The following is a 19,202-nucleotide window of genomic DNA, read 5'->3' as shown; positions in this document are numbered from 1 at the left end:
GTCCAAGAAAAGGACTGCAACCACCAAAGGAATGCCATGGGTGTGAACTGCCCTAGCCACCTCTCATCTCTCGAGAAGAGCTGTCTGGTGATCATGGGAATCCTCCAACCTGCAGGAATGGCAGTATCGATCTCCGCTCGCCGAGCCTGGATCCCACGTGCCGTACCTACTGTTGCTGCCAGCTCGCCTGGGCTTAGCTGGCTGTAGACGCCCCTCCAAACCCGAAGCGAGCGCGCGGGCCCACGCGCCCAGAGCGCCCAAGGGATATGGGATCTCTCTCCAAGCTAGCGACGTGTATCATCTGTCACCTGGCTGCTCCAGATCAGGGGCTGTCTGTCTATCTCCTCTCGGCAGCTAGGGGGAACCTGGGAGAGGCTGTGTCGCAGCTTCCTCCAGACCGAGACGAGGCTACGGAGGAAGGGGGAACGGGGCTGAGTCAGTGGGGCAGAAGTGAAGATCCACCGGATAGATGGTTGCCAATCACCCCCTCTCTGGGGGGTACACGCGTTGAGACCATGCTGAAGCAAGAGCTTTCACGTCTGCCCTCTTGGGGTCAGACCGCGGATGGCTAACTTGCCAAGTAGTGCCTGACTTTGCAGTTCTGGATCTATGATGCCAAGGCCGCCCTTTGTCTAGGGGAGAATGACCGTCTGCCAGGCGACCCGGGCTCTGTTGGTGCCGGAACCATCTGAGCTAGACCAAAGGAAGTTCCGCACCAGTCTCCTCAGCTGGGCTACACACGATCTCGAGAAACACCAGCAAGAGGCCACGTACCAAGCGGTGGCAAGAAGGACCTAGTTGACCACAAGGACCCTGCCTGCCAAGGATAGCCGAGCCGTGCTCCAGAAGGCTAGCTTCCGTCGTATGGAGGCTAGGACCGGTAAGAACTGCTGAGCCGGCGTGATGTCCAGGCCTACCTGGAATCCCAGGTAACGTGTCGTCTGTCCTCTAGGGATCCCTCTAGGGATCCAGCGAAACTCCAGGAAAATACCCCACTGTGAGCTGGCTCCCGGATCCGTAAGAAAACCAACTGACTTATGTCAATTGATTTTCGCCCCAGCGGCTAGGCAAAAAACCTCTAAGGACAATCTCACTCGCTCCAGTGACTCGATATCATCCTGCACATATAGGGCTGTGTCGTCTGCATACTCGGAGTCCATAAGTTTTGCATCGTCTCGAATAGGGAGGCGCATCCCGCGAAGACCAGTGGTATGGGCTTGTAGGAAGTGAGTCATGGCCTTCGCAAAAAATAGGAAGAGGTAGGGCGCAAGCGGGCAGCCCTGACGCACCGAGCGCTCGAGGGTGAATCTCTCCCCCATCCTGCCGCTGATGATAACCCGGCTGGAGGCCGACCTGTAGAGGCTAGCAATACCTCTGATCCACTCGTCCGGGAAACCGAACCGAGAGAGTGTACCTTCCAAGAAGGACCAGTCTACCCTGTCGTACGCCTTCTCAAAGTCAAGGAGTATGGCAAGGTGCTGGCCACTGTGCTGGGCCCACTCCGTCGCCTCTGAGAAAGTGAAAATGTTGTCCAAAATGCTGCGATCTTGGGCAAAACCAGTCTGGGTGTCATGGATCAAGTCATGTAGCAGGGGGTGGATGCGGCTATTGATCATCTTGGCGAGGATTTTGTAGGCAGTCGGGAGAAGGGTGATAGGGCGCCACTGTCTGATCTCCTGACGGTCCCCCCCTTTGGGGATGAGGCAAATCAAGCCTGTCGCAAGGCTCTCTGGCATCTGTCCGCTGGAGAAGATACGCTGGAAGGCTGCGAGCAAGGGCTGGTGGATCTGCTCCCAGAAGGTGGTGAAGAAAGCTCTAGAGAGCCCATCCTCACCTGGGCATTTCTGCCCATCAATAGTGCTCACCGCATCCTGCATCTCTGCCAAGGTAAAAGGGGCGAGAAGGGAATCACTCATGCTAGATTGCACGAGCAACGGTTTATACCTCCACACCTCCTCCCTGCAACGGCAGCCACGAGGGTCTGGGGGCTCTTGCTGGAATAGGGATCTGTAGAAATCTGTTGCCAAGTCTCGTACCTCGTTTGGATCTGTCCTGACACTACCATCCTGCGCTCTAAGAGATCGGAGCTGTTCCCCTGCTGACCTCTGGCCATGAGTCCTGAAGAACTGCACATCCTGTCGCCTTTCCTAGCCCAGAAGGACTTGGAAGCATGAAACGAGAACTCTGAGTGTCGCTGGGTGATCTCCTCTAGCATGGCTCGGGCTCTAACCTCTTGTCGTCTGAGCTCCTCAGAGCCTGGAGAAGACTGTTGCATCTGCTATATCAAGGCGAGATCTCATCTGAGACCCCTCTCCTTCGCCCACCACTGCTGCCTAACCTGAATCGCCTCCTGCTGACAGATGAGACTAGACTCGGCAAGCGCCTAAGCTACCTGTGCTACCATATCCCCCATGGGGTCCCAATCCTGCTCCCACAGGTCCACTATCCTACTGCGAACCGCTGCTCTGAGTAGATGGAGTCTAGGATCCGGCATGAGCGTGGAGGTGAGGAGTGAGAGGCTGAGTCCAGGACTAGGATGACTGGGGCATGGTCAGAGAGTGTCGTCCCTGGAACCACTCCTGACTCTCCACCTCTGCCAAGCGCCCAATCGCTGACATAGAAACGGTCCAACCGCTCCAGAAGTCTGCCTCCCTCCCTCCTGTAACCCCAAGAGAAGTCCAGACTCCCTGTCCATCTGCAAAAGGAAGGCTCCCTCCAGCTGTCCCGACCTCCCACTGCGAACAGGAAGGAGTCCCAATCTGCCTGCTCCGCCTGAGCTATACCGAGGAACTCTGGGCCCCGTCCCTGCTGATCCTCTAAGGTCTCAAGGTTATTGAAGTCCCCTCCTACAATCCAAGAATCCATCTCTGGCAATAAGTCTGTCAAAGAGCTCCAAAAAGCGGCTCTCCGTCTGAGGTCGGTCGGGGCATAGATATTGAGGATGCCGATATGGGATCCCTCAATATTCAAGCCCACCCAAAGGGCTCGTCCTGGGATTAGGGTGCCAAAACCACACACATGCTGAACTAGAGAAGCGTCGATGGAGGTACAGACACCCCCGCTCCTCCCCTGCTCGCCAATCGAAGGTTCCCAGTAGGTGTGGGAGCGTCCTGTGAGGACCTTTCCACAATTACTGGTCTGAGAAGCCGAAAGCTTGTGTTCCTGCAATAGGAGCACATCTACCCTTCCCACCAAGGCTGGCTGGAGCTCCTGTCTGAGCACCATCTTCCTAGGGCCGCGGGTTCCTGATGAGTGGAACCCGTTGACGTTCCAAGAGATAATGCGTATACTCATGAAGAGGGGAGATGGGCCACAAACAGCTGTCTGCTTGCGGTCGATGTCGAGGTGGTCGGAGGATGTCCAGTGTGCAGACGAAGGCGCTTCTGTGAGGGTTTCGAAGGAGAGGCCGGATCATCGGACCCATCCTCTAAAACCTTCAACAGAGGGGAGAGGCCCTCCGTCCCATGGTGGTAAGCTCTCTCTAACCAACTCGACACCTCTGCCAGGGAAATACTGTAGAAGCCCGCTACCTCTTAGGTCCTCCACGGGCGGAGCCCTTCCGCATAGACCCACTCCCGAGGCGGCCGAATAAAGACCAAAAGGCGGAATCGTTTGGCGCTGTGGCGCCATCTCAGACGAACGTCACCCTCCTTCCACTGCTGCTGAAGAAGCTCCGCTGCTCTGCTACTGATCCAGTCTTGCACCTGCTCCTGGGACTGATCGCGAATCGTCTCTCAAACATTTTCATTCGTCCATTGCTCATTCCCGTCACTGGTGATAGTGAAGGAATAGCTAGGACCATCGTGGGGGGCAAGGACGGACACCTTACCCTCCTCCCCCTTACGGAGGAAGAAGGTGTTGATGTCTAGGCATGCAGGGAAGGAGCCAATACCCGCTGCATCCAAATAATCCCAAGGTCCTGCTCGGTAAAACTCCAAAGGTAGAGCTCTAGGAGCAGCCCTTGGGTGTGGGGACGAGGATGAGGAGTCTGATCCAGAGAGAGGGGTGCTGGCTGTCGAACAAGCTGGAGTGGTGCTGGCCATCTGTAGGGAAGGGCCTCTCCCCTCCGCCGGCCCAGGAGGGATAGGCACGGGGGAGGTCTGCTTCGGGGCCGCAGGTGGCGCAAGCGGAGAGGGGGGTTCCCTCTGGATCCTGCTCGAGGGAGAGAGGGGAGCAGAAACCACCGGTGCTGGGGGGGATCCTGGAGGGGGTGGAGGTAGGGGGACCGAGGAGGAGGGGGGAGGGGAGGGAGGGAGAGGTGAAGGATGAGGGGGAGGCTGGCTGATCTTCTCCTTCCCTTTCTCCTTCCCCTTACCGGGCTGCTGCTGATTGATGATCACAGGGGGGGGCTCTTGCTGTAGATGGGAAGGCTTTTTTGGTCCTGCTTTGTTTCCTTTCCGTTTTCTTTTGACCTCAGTTTAACCTTTCCCTTCGGGAGGGGGTGTTGATGCCTGGCGGGGGGGATCTGAGTTGCCTGGATGGGGGCCTTCTGAGGTTCTGTCCTCGTGAAGCGAGGGCAGGATCGCGCCTAGTGCCCGAAGCCGTGGCATCTCAGACACTGATCTGGGCGACCAGTGACCATAATGCGCTGCGTCACCACACATGTGTCTGTCTCAATCTCGAACTCCGAGGGGATACTCTACGGATCTAGGACTACCACTTTGACACGTGGCACCCCTTGGGCTGCCGCCGCATTAACGAAGGTGTCCTGCATGGGCCAGCCAAAGTGCGCCCCCAGGTCCTTGATGATCGGGGAAAATGAGGGTAACTGGATGGCGAGGAATGCGGAAGCGGGCATCGAAGTCCGCTACACTGAAACCCCTATACCATGGGACCATAAGGATGATCTTCCCACCCACAGAAGTAGGGGATCGTCTGACCATATTGCTCGCAGCTTGTGCTGAGGAGAGCTTGAGCCAGAAGATACCACGTCCCATGAGTGCAACCTCCTCAATGTGGCTGTCCTCAAGGTAGAGGGTGGACTACAACCAGTCCCCGATGTCTGCTTGTGAAGGGGCGTAGCCAATGACTCTCCCATAAACGGATGTCTGGGAGAAGTCCATGGCGGCCTGCTTCACCAAGGAGACCTGATGCTCTATCAGTGTTATGCGGTAGGCTGATGGAGGGGGGGGGTCCGTCTGGGCCACCGGTTCCGTGCTCTTGGCTGCCATACCGCACTGACAAACTGCGAACGCTCCAAAGGTGGGGGAATGAGAAGGAAATGGTAGAGACGAAGGAGGGGGGGAGTGGTACGGAGGCGGGGGAGGAAAGAGGGAGGGATGGAGAGGTACAGGGAAGCGCGGGGGGAGAGGTGGTGAAGAGGGAGCGGGTGGCGGAGGGGGAAGGAAGAAGGAGAGAGGGGGGGGGGGGCAGTGCAGCGCAGGGTGGGGAAGAGGAGGAGGGAAAGGGAGGGGGTGTGGCAGCGCAGCACGAGAGGGGGCGGGGAGGAGAGGCGAGGAAGGGGGGGGAGGGGGGGGGCAGCGTTGCGCCGCAGTGGGGGGGGGGAGGAGGGGGCAGGGGGGGGGGTGGTAGCGCAACGCAAGGGGAGGGAGGTGGGGAGAGAACGGAGAGCGGAGAGGGGAGGAGCGGAGCGGGGGGGGGACGGCGGGTGGAGAGGGAGGAGAGGGGGACAGAGGGGCACGGCGGGAGGCGACGGTGAAGGAGGAGGGGGAGGGGAGGGGGGGCCACGCAGCGCGAGGGGGGGGTAGACGGGAGCGGGGGAGGGGGGGGCGTTCGCAGGAGCAGTACTCTTTCAGTGACGTTTTGATTTCAGCAACAATGTCTTGTATAGAGCAGTAGGTCAATGTGATATCCCTTGCATGAAGCCTCTCTCTAACATATTGATAGTGAATCTCAATGTCCTTGGTATGGGAATGAAAATTTGGATTCTATGCCATGGCCATAGCACTCTGATCGAGAGTGAGAATGTTATTGCTTGTTTGTTTGACATTCATGAAGATCTCCATGTAACCTCCTTAGCCATACACAATCTACCATTGCAGTGAAAGCTGCCCTGTACTCAGCCTCGTAGGTAGAGATGGCAAAATTGGGTTGTCTCTTAGTCAACCAATATATGCATGAACTGCTAAGACACAAACAATTCCCACTAGTGGACTGTCCAGTATTGTAATCACTTGCCCAGTTTCAATTACTGAAGCATATAATTGCAAGCTGTACCCCCCTGGTATAAAACAATCCAAGGTTTTGTGAACTTGTAGGTAATGGAAGCTTAATTTCTTGCCAATGCTTAGTCCCGGGACTATGCATAGACTTGCTGGCTTGGGAAACAGCAAACTGCTAGTGTTGCACAGATAGATAAGACAGCCAGCTGCCTGGCTATACATGCCCATATCATAGGGCTCTCCTGCATCATAAATACTCAACCCTCCACTGGAGTAGAAATGGTCTTGCAATCCTAAATTCCAAACTTATATAGGAGCGTCTATATGTACATGGACTAAAGCAATGCTATGCATTCATCCCAAGTAATGGTGCAAAAGACCCAGATCTGATCTCAGATGTCTACTGTAAATCGGCTATGAAAGCTGAGATTGAAGGATCATAGTGGTAGGGAGAGAAGCAAGCTAACACTAGGAACGAAAAGGAAAGATAGCAAACATAATGAAATGGAAATAAAATGGAAAGGAAATGAAAGCAATGAATGAGTACTCACATGTAGACCAAAGTAACTTGTACTTGAATGAGACGAGTGATTTGACAAGTGACAAGTACAATGCCTTTATAGGATAGGCACAAACACACTAAGTACCAAATGTATATGGGATAACTCCCAATATGACATGTGGCACTCCTACTATAAAACTCACACTAGGACTCACTAGAACACACCAAAACTGACTCAACTTGACTCCATTTCCTAACACCCCCCCAAGGAGGAAAGGCGAGGGACTACTGGAATGGATCCCAGAACAAGATCTATGATGGTCATCGAACTATGCCATGTCAAAACTAGACATGGCTCCCATGCAATCTCAGAGGCTAAAGTCTGAGCATGGTTCAGAGGTCGGACTGAGCACTCTCATGGCTTTACGTCCCAAACATGACTCAGAGGCTCATGTCTTAGCATGGATGCATGACCAACTCAGAGGTCTAGGAAACCAAGCACCAACATCCTGTAACTCAAATGCCAGGCCTGATAGATAGACCCATCTAAGACCAATACAGAGTAGGTTCCCTCAATACATCCCCCCTTGGCTCCAGGGACTAATGAGGGACATGGAGCCACACACAAGAAAATAAACAAATGAATATATCTCTAAGTGGCTGCTTGCACTAATGTGTACATCCCCAGTCGATGGAGTATGTCGATGAAGATCATGGCGAGAATGCCCTGAATGATATGTCGATGTCAGCCATGGGAGCAACTACAAGGAGCAATCACATGATGACTCTCAAAATGTTGATGTGAGTCATCAAGATCGGAGTAGAGCCTCAAATTTGAGCAATTACGCCCAAAGGAGGCAAAATGCCCAAATGAATGTACAAAATAGTAATGAAATTACATGAATTTTGAGAAATCCCCACAAAATTCAAATGTCAGAGGCTTCAATTATGCCTAAGGACTGCAAAAGTCATAAAACCCTGAATTCTGAAAATTAGGGTTTTGCAGAAATTAAGGTTTCTGTCAAAAATTAGGGTTTGAAAAAAAACTGGTTGAAATGTGCAGAGTTGTAACCCCAAGTGCAGCTTAGGTAAAAAATCCCAAAATCCCCAAAAAATTTCCGAGAAATTTGAAAATGCGAAATTAGGACAGTTTGGGCAGGCAGATCTTCAATACCCACAGCTTTCCGTAGAGACATCGGATTGACCAGCTGTGAAAAGGAAATTTGTAGCTCTCAATGAGATCTCCATTTTACTCTTTTCGATCAACTTCAAATTCGATGCTGTTTGGCCTGCAGAGACGTCATAAAGGTTGCGACCCTTCTTTTTTTGACGATTTTGGAACGGGCAGCTTCAATAGTGACGAGGAGACTGATGGCGACAATGATGGGCTGGAAAAACACTCTCTGTTGGTCGCTGCAACAAGAAATAGCTCACGAGCGAGGCTAAGGAGTAGAAGTAGAGGAGCTGAAAGAGAAGAGGGCCTTTCGGGTAGCTTCATTGGCCTCCCTCACCTCAACCTCTTGGAAAGGGAAGGAGAGACAAGGCTAGGAACATGGCTCTCTGATACCACATGAAGGAACATAGTGGTAGGAGAGAAGGAAGCTAACACTAGGAATGAAAAGAAAAGATAGCAAACATAATGAAATGGAAATAAAATGGAAAGGAAATGAAAGCAATGAACAAGTACTCACATGTAGACCAAAGTAGCTTGTACTTGAATGAGTTGAGTGATTTGACAAGTGACAAGTACAATGCCTTTATAGGATAGGCACACACGCACTAAGTACCAAATGTATATGGGTTAACTCCCATTATGACACGTGGCACTCTTAGACAACTAGTACTAAAAAACTCACACTAGGACTCACTAGAATACACCAAAACTGGATCAACTTGACTCCATTTTCTAACAAGATGACATCCTGGTTAATCCCTCTCTGCAGCATGTCATTCCACATACAGGATGAGCACAAGTAGAGCACCATGATCCTCTTTAACATAGAAGTGCTCTTAGTTGGGACTGCTTTCTGAATTTTAGGCTGACCAAGTAGGCATGTATCTTCTCATACCAAGCCCTAGCAGCTTGTTTGAGACCATAAAGTGCTTCTCTCAGCTTAACACCTTGGTTTCCTGACCAAATTACACATGGAATTCCGCATACCAATCAGAGACCAACATAGATGAGGAGGGCATGGGCTTCATGTGGTCTGAAGAATATAATTGTTTTCAGTACTTTGTTCCAATGAATCAGGTTCTTAGGTGCAAACCCTTCGTACAGAAAGAGGGGAGGAATATATGCCAAATACATTCAAAGCATACTTGGGAAAAAAACGGATGAAGCATCAGAGTACTATGCCAAACACACCACATATGAATGGTGTTTCTGAAAGAAAGAATATGACCTTGATGGAGATGGCAAGATGCATGGTAAAGGGCAAACTTTTGCCTCACAAGTTTGGGCTTGAGGCCATCAGCACACTCAGCACACATTCTGAACAGGCATCCTACAAAGGCTTTGAAGACCATCACTCATTTTAGGCCTGAAATGATAGAAATCCTAAGGTTGACTATCTCAAGACTTGTGGTAGCCTTGCTTCCGTTCATGTGCTTTGTTGGGATGTTTTGGAGCTTAGGAGTGTGGAATTTGAATAGGGCTCTAGTTTATCTCTACTTTGAGTATTGGTTTGAGTCAGACAGAGGGTTGACACACATATCACACTTGGGGACATCCCCTCCATGTTTAGAGTCGGGTCTCGCCCGACGGGGGTCACAGTAGCCCTGGTTAGACGCAGAGCTATGACCAGGAGACATGCCAGGGCTGCACCTTTGAGTGGCCAACAGCACTCTATCACCGTTAGCTGCTTATGCTTGGGCAGTGATGATGACATAAGTGTTGCTTTGCTTGCTAAGTATGTCTTCCTTTTGTTTTTCATAAAAGTTTTTGTTTACCTCTTTTTCCTTCTCTTTCATTTTCCCTTTGGTCTTTAGAACAACAAAATTTGTATGATTGGACTTATTCTAGTCTTACAAAGGTATATATATCTCTACTTTGAATATTAGTTTGAGTGTGAGTCTGAAAGGGTCTTGGGTTTTTCCTTTGGTGTTTTGATTCGTTATAGCATGTTGAGGCTGAAAATCAGCCCATAGCAGACCATGAAGTGGAGGAAGCAGTATAGAAAGAGAAAGCAGCCATGGAACAAGCTAGAACAGTTCCACATTGGCTGATCCATACTTTGCAGGAGAGTAACCTCTCAGCCCTCCACCCACTAGGACATGGCTGGTGCAAGAGATGCTAGAGAGCATGCCGATGTGTTCTGTATGAGCACCCTCTATGATACAGACAAGCTAGCTTCATTTGAAGAAGCTCAAGTAGATGAACATTGGCATGAAGCCATGCAATAGGAAATGAATGCAATAGTAGATTCGCCATATGGCAAGAAGTCCACAGACACTAAGTGGGTATACAAAGTCAAGAGAAAGTCTGATGGTACCACTGATAGGCATAAGGCCAAACTTGTGGCCGAGGCTATGTGCTTCTACTCAACAGAAGGCCATATATTTTCAAGGCCATATATGTGCTCGTACTTCTAGGCTGTCCATGTAGAAAAGGGGGAAGGGCAGATTTGGAGATGGGGAGGGGAAGAGAGGAGAAGGGGAGGGAGAGAGGAAGAGAGAGAAGGATGAGGGGATAGAGAGATAGAGAGAGGGAGGAGAGAGAGAGTGTGAGCGTAGGCAAGAAGGAGGAAGGGAGAGTAGATAGGATTAGATGTCACATCAAAAAGTACATAGTAGGGGGTGGATGGAGACTTATATAGTCCCTCCACATTTTCCACCTAAAGGGCCTCTAACTTGGCCTCTTTTTCCCCATCCCTTCCCATAGAATTTCGCCCTCAAATTTTCATATGCGGGCTGTTAAATAGGTGCAGCAAACAGCAAATAATAGTCAGCCCGGTAGGAGGTAGGGGTTGTCCTGGAAAATGCTCTTTGGTTGCCATGAGTCTCATCCTCGGGGAGTCCCTGCCACTTGATAAGATACTCGGTGTAGACTTTGTTTCGGACTATGTGATCCCTGAAACCCATGATTCGCTCCGGAACATAGAGTATGTGGCCCTCCTCATCCATAGGTGGTAGCTCAAGAAAGACTTGGACATGCTGTCCGACATGTGGCTTCAGCAAGGACACATGGAAAACATGATGAATCATGGAGGTCGTGGGTAGCTCCAACTCACACGCCACCTCGCCAACTTTGTGGATGATCCTGTAGGGGCCGTAGTACCTGTGAGCAAGCTTCGTGTTGGTGTTACCTTTCAGCCATGCATAACGGTTCTTATGGAGGCGTAAGTACACATAATCCCCTACTTCAAAAGACAGATACCTCCTCCTGTCAAAAGTGACCCATAAATTTTGCATCGTTGTCACTGGCAATCTCCCGAGGGAAGCCATGATGCTTAAGAATATGCTCGATGAACTGCCAAGCAACCTGTGATGCTGAATAACGGGTCTTAGTGGGTATGAAATGGGCTTGCTTTGCCATTCTGTCAACCACCACCAAAATGCTATCCCATCCCCGCTCTGTGGAAGGCAACCCTGTGATGAAATCCATAGCAATGAAGTCCATTTGCCTTCTGGAATAGGTAATGGCTGCAAGAGACCCGCAGGTAACCGGCTGTCCACTTTATTCTGCTGGCAGGGCAAACATTCACTGACAAATTTAACTACACTCTGACACAAGCCATCCCAGATAAAGCTCTGTTTGACATTTTCATATGTCTTAGTAATACCCGCATGTCTTGCCATAGGAGACGAGTGCATTTCGTGTAAGACCAGCAGTCAGTACTTTGAATCTGGCACCAAATAAATTATGTCCTTGCACCACAACAGCCCATTATGCAGCTTAAATTCAGCATGCTCTTGGCTTGATGGCCTCTGTAACTCCACAAATATGGGAGCTGCCTTAGAATCCTGCATGTATTCTTCCTAAATACCATGAATCCACTCCTGGTAGATGGTAGAAATGGCAGACAAACTGCAAGCCCACATACGGGATAAGGCATCTGCAACCACGTTGTCTTTCCCTTTCCTGTACTCAATGTGGAAATCATAAGACTAAACCTTAGCCAGCCACCTCTTCTGCTTCATTGACAAGTTGGGCTGCGTAAGGAAATACCTGAGTGTACTATGATCGATCTTAACCTTGATTTTGCTACCGTACAGGTAGTGGTGCCATTTTTCGAAAGCATGGAGGATAGCCAACATCTCCTGATCATACACATGATAATCCAATTCCTTGACATCCAATTTCCTGCTTTCAAAAGCAATTACCCCGTGTTCCTGCCTTAGCACAGCCCCCTTTGTCACTGGCATCTACCTCCACAATGAAAGTACATGAAAAATCAGGGCATACCAACACAAAAGCATGAGTGAGGGCAAATTTCAGGTCTCCAAAGATGCGATGTGCATCTGTAGACCACATAAAAGCATCCTTCTTCAAAAGGTCTGTCAAAGGGGCTGCCCTCTTGGCAAACTTGCGAATAAAGCGCCTGTAGAAGGAAGCAAGACCTAGAAATCTCCTCAACTGAGTAGGGTTGCGTGGCTGCAGCCAATCCTCAATGCATTTCACCTTTGCAGGATCCACTCGAATGCCATCCTTGCTCACAATGTGACCAAGATACTCAACCTCTTGTGCCATAAAAGTGCATTTGCTGGCTTTAGCATAAAGCTGCTACAACCTCAAAATTTCCAGCACTTGCTTGACATGTCTGATGTGCTCCTGCTTATCCTTGCTGTAAATGAGGATGTCATCAAAAAATACCAGCACATATTTGAAAAGGAGAGGCTGCAAAATCTTGTTCATGAGTGCGTGGAAGGTAGCTGGTGCATTGGTCAATCCAAAAGGCATCACCTTGAACTCATATAGTCCCCTCTCTATTAAAAAGGCTGTCTTGCGCTCATCCCGAGCTTTCATTCTAATCTGATGATAGCCGGACCTCAAATCAATCTTAGTGAAAAACTGAGCACCTTTGAGTTCATCCAACAAGTCATCTATTTTGGGGATTGGAAACCTGCTCTTGATGGTGACCTTATTCAAGTCTTTGTAGTCAATGCACATACAGTAAGAACCGTCTTTCTTCTTCACCAGGAGCACAGGGGATGCAAAAGGAGAAGTGCTATGAGTGATGAAACTCTTCTGAAGTAAGTCCCTCACTTGAGTTGCCACTTCCTCCCGTTCTACCTTAGAGAGTTGGTATGGGGCCTTATTGATTGGCTTACTGCCAGGTTCCAGGACTATGGCATGATCTACATCTCTTCTCGGAGACAACTGTGATGGCAAATCAGCAAACACATTTGCAAACTCTGAGAGCAATCTCTGCATATCACAATCATCAACACGGGGAGTGCCACCCTCCTTAGTTACTGACACATTTAATGCATATATGGCGCTCCCCCTCTTGAGCTCTCTGGCCAACTGCCTTGCTGAAATGACCTGCCATTTAGGAGCTGCAATACCATGCAATGTAACTGATCCATCCCTGTGGACAAAGCTGAGTGTTAAGGCATTGAAATCCATGCTGATTTTGCCCAGTTATTGCAACCAATCACAGCCCAAGACAACATCTATTGGGCCCATGTCAAGTGCCAAGAGATCACTTGCAAATGTATAGTCATCAAAGAACTTAATCCTTGCATCTTGGCAACAAGATCTACTAACCATATGTTGTCCATTGGCCACTTCTACTCTCAGCCCATGGTCTATCTTAGTAGCAATCAATCCCACCCTCTGTAAGGTCTTGCGGTTAACAAAATTGTGGGTGCTACCGCTGTCCACCAACACATGCACAATCCTGCTATTAATCATCCCTGTTAATTTGATAGTATCAGCACTTTTGGCACCCATCAAAGCATGCATGGAAATAGTATAAAGTGTTGGCTGGGCATCCCAATAAACCTCCTCCTCGTTCACAAGAGCATTACCACCTGCATCTTCATGTGCATAAAAAGGTATCGCATCGTGATGTTCCATAGAAAAGAGTGTGGGCCTACGGCCTCTCATGCCACCAGTGGGAAAAATCTCATACGAATGCGAAGCATGAGTGTCATGCGTAGTAGCACCACTAGGATCAAAAGGAAAGTCAGTGCCCTTCATGGCTCCAGTGTCAGGAGCCCCATCTGCATCATGTATATTTGCCATCTCATCCTGAGATGTATCCAAAGAACCTGATCCTGACTGTCTGAATGGTCCCCTTGCTGGGGTGCGGGCTGCTTACCCTTATCCTGCATAGCAATGGCAGATGTGATCTGCTAGTCAATCTGCTGTCCCATCTGGACAAGAGCGGTATCTTGCATAGCCATGGCTGTGATAAGCTGTTGGCTGAACTCCTGTCCTATCTGGCAGAAAGCACCTTGGAGCATAGAGGAAAGGGCATCCAGAAACTGCGTCTGCGTTGCCTGCACTTCCCGAGATGCAGGAGAGAGAGGCTTAGTGGAAGGAACCTCTGCACCACCAATGGATGCAACCACTGGGGCAAGGGCTTGCTCATACTGAACAGCGACATGGCACGATTCTGAGCAAATGCTTTCTGCTGCTGATGGGCGACTACAATCATGCAATATATCATGAGGAACACGCTTCGGTGCCATGGTGATTGGCCCTGGAGAGAGGAGCTCGAATGTAAGCAAGGAGAAATGGAAAGCAAAACCTTGCTGTAATGAGCACCTGAGAGTGTGTGTGGAAAACACGAAAATGTTGATGGAGAGGCTCAGAAGAAAGGTCGTCGAAGAAGCTTCGAAACGAAGCCAAAATGGCTCCAAATGGCTCTGCATTGCGCCTAAAAAGAGGCTGAAAAGTGAAATGTTTAACTTTTTTTTTTTGGGGGTGGGGGGGGGGGGGTTCCCTAAGTCACCTAAGATAGTTAGGACTCCTAACCTATGACTGGTAAGACAGTCAGGACATTAACCTAAGGTAACCTAACTAGACCATTTAACCCTAGTTAGCCCTAACCTAACCTAGCCAACTAACTGAACCTAAACCCAACCAAACTAATTAAACCTAAACAAAGTAACTCAACCCACTAACTAGCTAAACCTAACAAAACCTAACCCAAGCAACCAAACCGTGGCTAACTTAACCTATGGAAAAAAAATGAAGGCTAAGGTTTTTTTGCAAGGGTGGACGGCGGTGGCGGTGCGGCGAGGGCTGCGTCAGGAATCGACGGTTTGGAACTTGACGGACATGGCGACGACAAAATCAAGATGGCATACGCTCGAATAAGAGCCTTCTTTTGGTTTGAGAGGTCGCCCTACTTCTTACCTTGAAAGACCTTGCGCTATACATGGTCGGCTCTTTGGTGCAGGCGTCAATGGATGGGTGGGCAGGCTAGATGAGCTACCCGAACAAGGGCTCTCTTTGCGCACAACATGGCGCTTAGGGTAGAATATCTTCAATGCTATCCTTCGTTAACCGTTGCGTTGATTTTGATTGTTGCACGCTTGTGCAAAGATGCGAGCGTTGGCATTAGTGTAGCAGTTGCTGGGTATCGAAGTAAAGGATGAGGTGGAGAAGCAAAGGTGCCAGGGTGAGCTCTGAAACCAATGTAGAAAAGGGGGAAGGGCAGATTTGGAGATGGGGAGAGAATAGGAGAAGGAAGGGAGGAGAAGAGAGGAGAAGGGGAGGGAGAGAGGAAGAGAGAGAAGAATGAGGGGATAGAGAGATAGAGAGAGGGAGGAGAGAGAGAGTGTGAGCATAGGCAGGAAGGAGGAAGGGAGAGTAGATCGGATTAGATGTCACACCAAAAAGTACATAGTAGGGGGTGGATGGAGACTTATATAGTCCCTCCACATTTTCCACCTAAAGGGCCTCTAACTTGGCCTCTTTTTCCCCTTCATTATAGTGACGTGTGGTTGCATTGGAATCTTGGATGCTCAACACCGATCGAATGTGCATCAGCTGGATAAACACAGCCTTCTTAAATGGCAATTTGCAGGAAGAAGTTTTTGTGAATCAACCCATTGGTTTTGTTGTGACACTACATCCCATGTACTATGGGTAGTCCTCTCTCTCGTTTTTGGTGTGTCTCAATGTATACTATGGAATCTTTCCCCTGGGAGGTCTTGGCAAAGTTGCCTAGCACGAACCAAAAAGTCCTATTCCCATCCTAGAAAGGAAATGACAAAGCACTAGTGGTCCCAGGGACTACGTATCCCTATTTAAGAAGGGGGCGAGCTTCCTACCCTCCCATTTCTGCATACAGCCCATTTTCCTTTTCTCTAGCTTCCATGACCTTTTTTGATGCCCTCTTTGCATTATTGTATCTACATATGTGTGAGATCCTCATTAATATAGACCAGGGTACTCTCAAGCTTGCTCACTTTGCCAAGGCTTGCTATCTCACAAATGCATCCTTGAACTTGACAATCAAGGGTTTCTTCCTTATATCATCCTTCCCCACTCTCCACCCAGATAGCAGCATGCATGAAATCTCTGGCTGTTTCTAGTGCTAATTGCATCCTCTTCACGCTATGCAAGTAGGAGATTACAAAGGCTGGTATGCATTAGGATTACAGAAACGGAGTTTTTTTAATTTGAAAGAATGAAGCAAAGAAATGAGTAGTGCCTATGTGGTAGATATCGATAACGTTACGAACACAATGTTGCGACATCCCTATGTCAATGGCATGTAGCATCCATTACAAGCTACAAATAGAAAATGGAAAAATGCAGCTCTACTGCAATCGGAGTAATTTGTAAATTCACTTACTAGTTTTTGCTTCTTGTTTTTGTAAGGCTTAAGACAACTAAGGAGGTTCTCCTCGGTCGATTTTTCTCATATAATGCTCAGCATATTTGACCAAATCCTTTCGTTTGTGTAAGCTTATTTATGATGTGTCTCAAAACTCTGCGGAGACTACGAGTGATTTTCCACATAATCTTTAGAACATTGTCAAATATATTAAATAGCTGAGGATAGGTTGTTGAGAAGCATAGGACAAGCTTATTAAGGGGCCTAGGATTCCCGAGGTATTGGATTCCCTAGAACTATTAATTACTCAGATTTATTGTACACAAAGAAAATGACTACAATTAGAGTAGATGATAGCGCATCACTGGTGTCATATCCCTGTTGGAGACAGGCTACATGATCTTAGCCAAGGTCTTGAGACTTCACCTCTGAGTTCTCCATTTGCACGCTTCAAGTTTTGACTCATCACCTTGACTTCTCTTTTTGGACCCTTCAAGATTTGTCCACGAGCATAGCACCTTGGACAATATCTTCACTTGCTAGGAAGCTAAAGACTGAGTACAAAATAACAAGATCAGCCTTTGCCATCTTTGCTGGAATTTCAAGAACGTGCATGACCAATCCAACTTCTTTGAGGGCACAATGAGGAGGATGGGTTTTTGGTAGAGATAAATGCATACAATTGTGTACTAGTTGAAGTGTAACTCAGACAATACAAGTTTTACAAAGTCATGCAAGGGAGCAGGCATGCAGGAGTAAGTTTTAGAGAAGCAAATTCCCTTTTAGAGGTGTAGAAATGAGTGGATTCACAAAATTAATTACTGCTTTTAGATCAGAGTAATAAATTAGTATGTTGTTCAAATGCTGCATGTCAAGGCTTATTTGGATGAAAATGCATGATGGACCCGTGTAATTCAGCTGGCATGATATAATTTGCATTTAAAATGAACTTTAGAATAGGTTAGATATTATGATAGAACGGAACTCAATTAATCTGTGCATTTAATGACAGGGGCATCCAGATCACAGCTGCGCTGCAAATGCAAATGGAGGTTCAGAAAAGGCTACATGAGCAGATTGAGGTGGGTGCAACACACCTTTCATTTAAGAAGAATCATGTTATAGGAGTCGTGAACTGGGCTTTGAAATACAGCCATTCAAATTGAAATAGACTCTGTATATTCATTATGATTGAATGCTATTTAGTATTTGTATTTGGATCGCTGAAAGTGTACTGCTCTATCAGGTACAGAGGCATTTGCAAATGCGAATTGAGGCTCAAAGCAGATATCTTCAGAAAATAATTGAGGAGCAACAAAAACAAGATAGTACTCAAGATCAATCAAGCTCTCCAGCTCTAGCACCTTGTTCTTCCTTTGTGGAACAACCACAAGCTGGGACAGCACATGTAGATGCTTTGCTACCTTGTCGCGCTCCTGAAGTTCCTCCACAGGGGCCTTCCAGGTTGAAGGAAGCTGTGAATGACAAATCGACAAGGTCAGATATGGCATTTCAGAACTTCATTGTGAAGCAGGAGTTGCCCACTGCACTGCAAGGACGACCACACCAGGCTCCTTGTTTACCCTATGGAAGCTCCAAGAGACCTGCATTTACTGCTGTCTCACCAACCCAAAATCTAATCCAAACTCCAACAAAAAAGATATGTATGAGTGATGCAAGAGTACAGTCAATTCCTGGACAACATTATGAACGCAGGTATGTGCACTCACAGCCATACCTACTTGGATCGGCAGAGGCAGATCACCATCTTTCAGTTTCACTCAAATTAACTCAAGACAGGTCTACAATGCCAACACAGTGTGAACCTTCTCATATTCCCTCAGTAGGTCAAATAAAAATGCAAGAACAGATTTTGCATCCGCAGCACACTCTTACTGGTTCACGTCAGTACCCACTCCAACAGTGTCCTGATCCTCGAGCCTTTGGTGACTATCCCTCTGTGGCCTTTCCAGTTTCACAATCATTTGAGTCCCAGCTTCAAATTCCACCTTTATCGGAAGAATCAGGATTTGATTGTCAGTTTGAAGGGGTTGATAGTCAGGAATTGCCACCTTCCCCAATGACTTTCTTTGAGACCTGGAATCATGAGAGCCCATTCCATAGTTAATGTGCTAAGGAAATTGGCCTATTGTAGACTTTGGTTCTCGTCAAGATTGATTATAAAAGAATAAACCTTTCAAGCCCTTTGAAGGAGGTCTCTATACAGAACTGAAAGAGGTGCAGGGACTGTGATTCAGTCCCTCAATTGGAAGTTGGGAAGATTTGCCGGCATAATTTGAAACTGTACATTAGCAGGCCAAAGAAACAGGTCCAATAGTGCACCTTATTGACCAAAGTGGTCAACTACAAGTGCTGAGCACATCCATGGGGTTTAGCATGTGAAAATTATGTACCAAGTATGATTTATCAAATTTATGGATGGTAGAATGTATGATGATCTTTTGGCAGTGCATTAGCCTGCTACTTCTTAAGCTTCTAAAAAAGGCCATCAGCTTTCTTCTTTCCTCAGAATAAATCTCTTCTATCACTCTACTTTGTTCAGAATTATTCTCAATGACATTATAACATGCTTGACATGCTAGTTACACTCCTGTGGTTTCAGTTTTCCATTCTTCCACCCGTCCTGATATGGCATGGTTGATACTATATTGTCGCTATTACGTTGTGGTACTGCTTGTGTGAGATCGATTTTATCTGTTACGGTCAAGTTGTGACTTATTACCTTGCCATTAAAATGTCGCGTATTCTATGAACAAAGTTCTATGCTACCTAGTTGTAACAAATCTAAAGTATGCTTAACCTTTTTCAACAATGGGTGTC

General features: G+C 48.1%; 1 protein-coding gene across 2 annotated transcripts in view; it reads left to right on the top strand.

The window, feature by feature from the left end:
• Window positions 1-18,861, top strand: part of LOC147895980 (uncharacterized) — a 33,572-nt gene extending 14,711 nt beyond the window's left edge. For both annotated transcript variants that reach the window (XM_087383201.1, XM_087383202.1), the window contains exons 7-8: window positions 17,374-17,443; window positions 17,608-18,861. In XM_087383201.1, coding sequence (XP_087239327.1) covers window positions 17,374-17,443; window positions 17,608-18,489 — 952 coding nt within the window. In that variant the 3' untranslated portion in view covers window positions 18,490-18,861. The remainder of the gene's footprint in view (window positions 1-17,373; window positions 17,444-17,607) is intronic.
• Window positions 18,862-19,202: the final 341 nt, after the last annotated feature.

Source organism: Dipteris shenzhenensis, chromosome 12, assembly GCF_047967505.1.
Source record: "Dipteris shenzhenensis isolate YYH24624 ecotype China chromosome 12, Dip_SZ_1.0, whole genome shotgun sequence".
NCBI lineage: Eukaryota > Viridiplantae > Streptophyta > Polypodiopsida > Gleicheniales > Dipteridaceae > Dipteris > Dipteris shenzhenensis.
The sequence above is the reverse complement of the archived record's forward strand: the minus strand, read 5'-3'. Positions and strand labels throughout refer to the sequence as shown.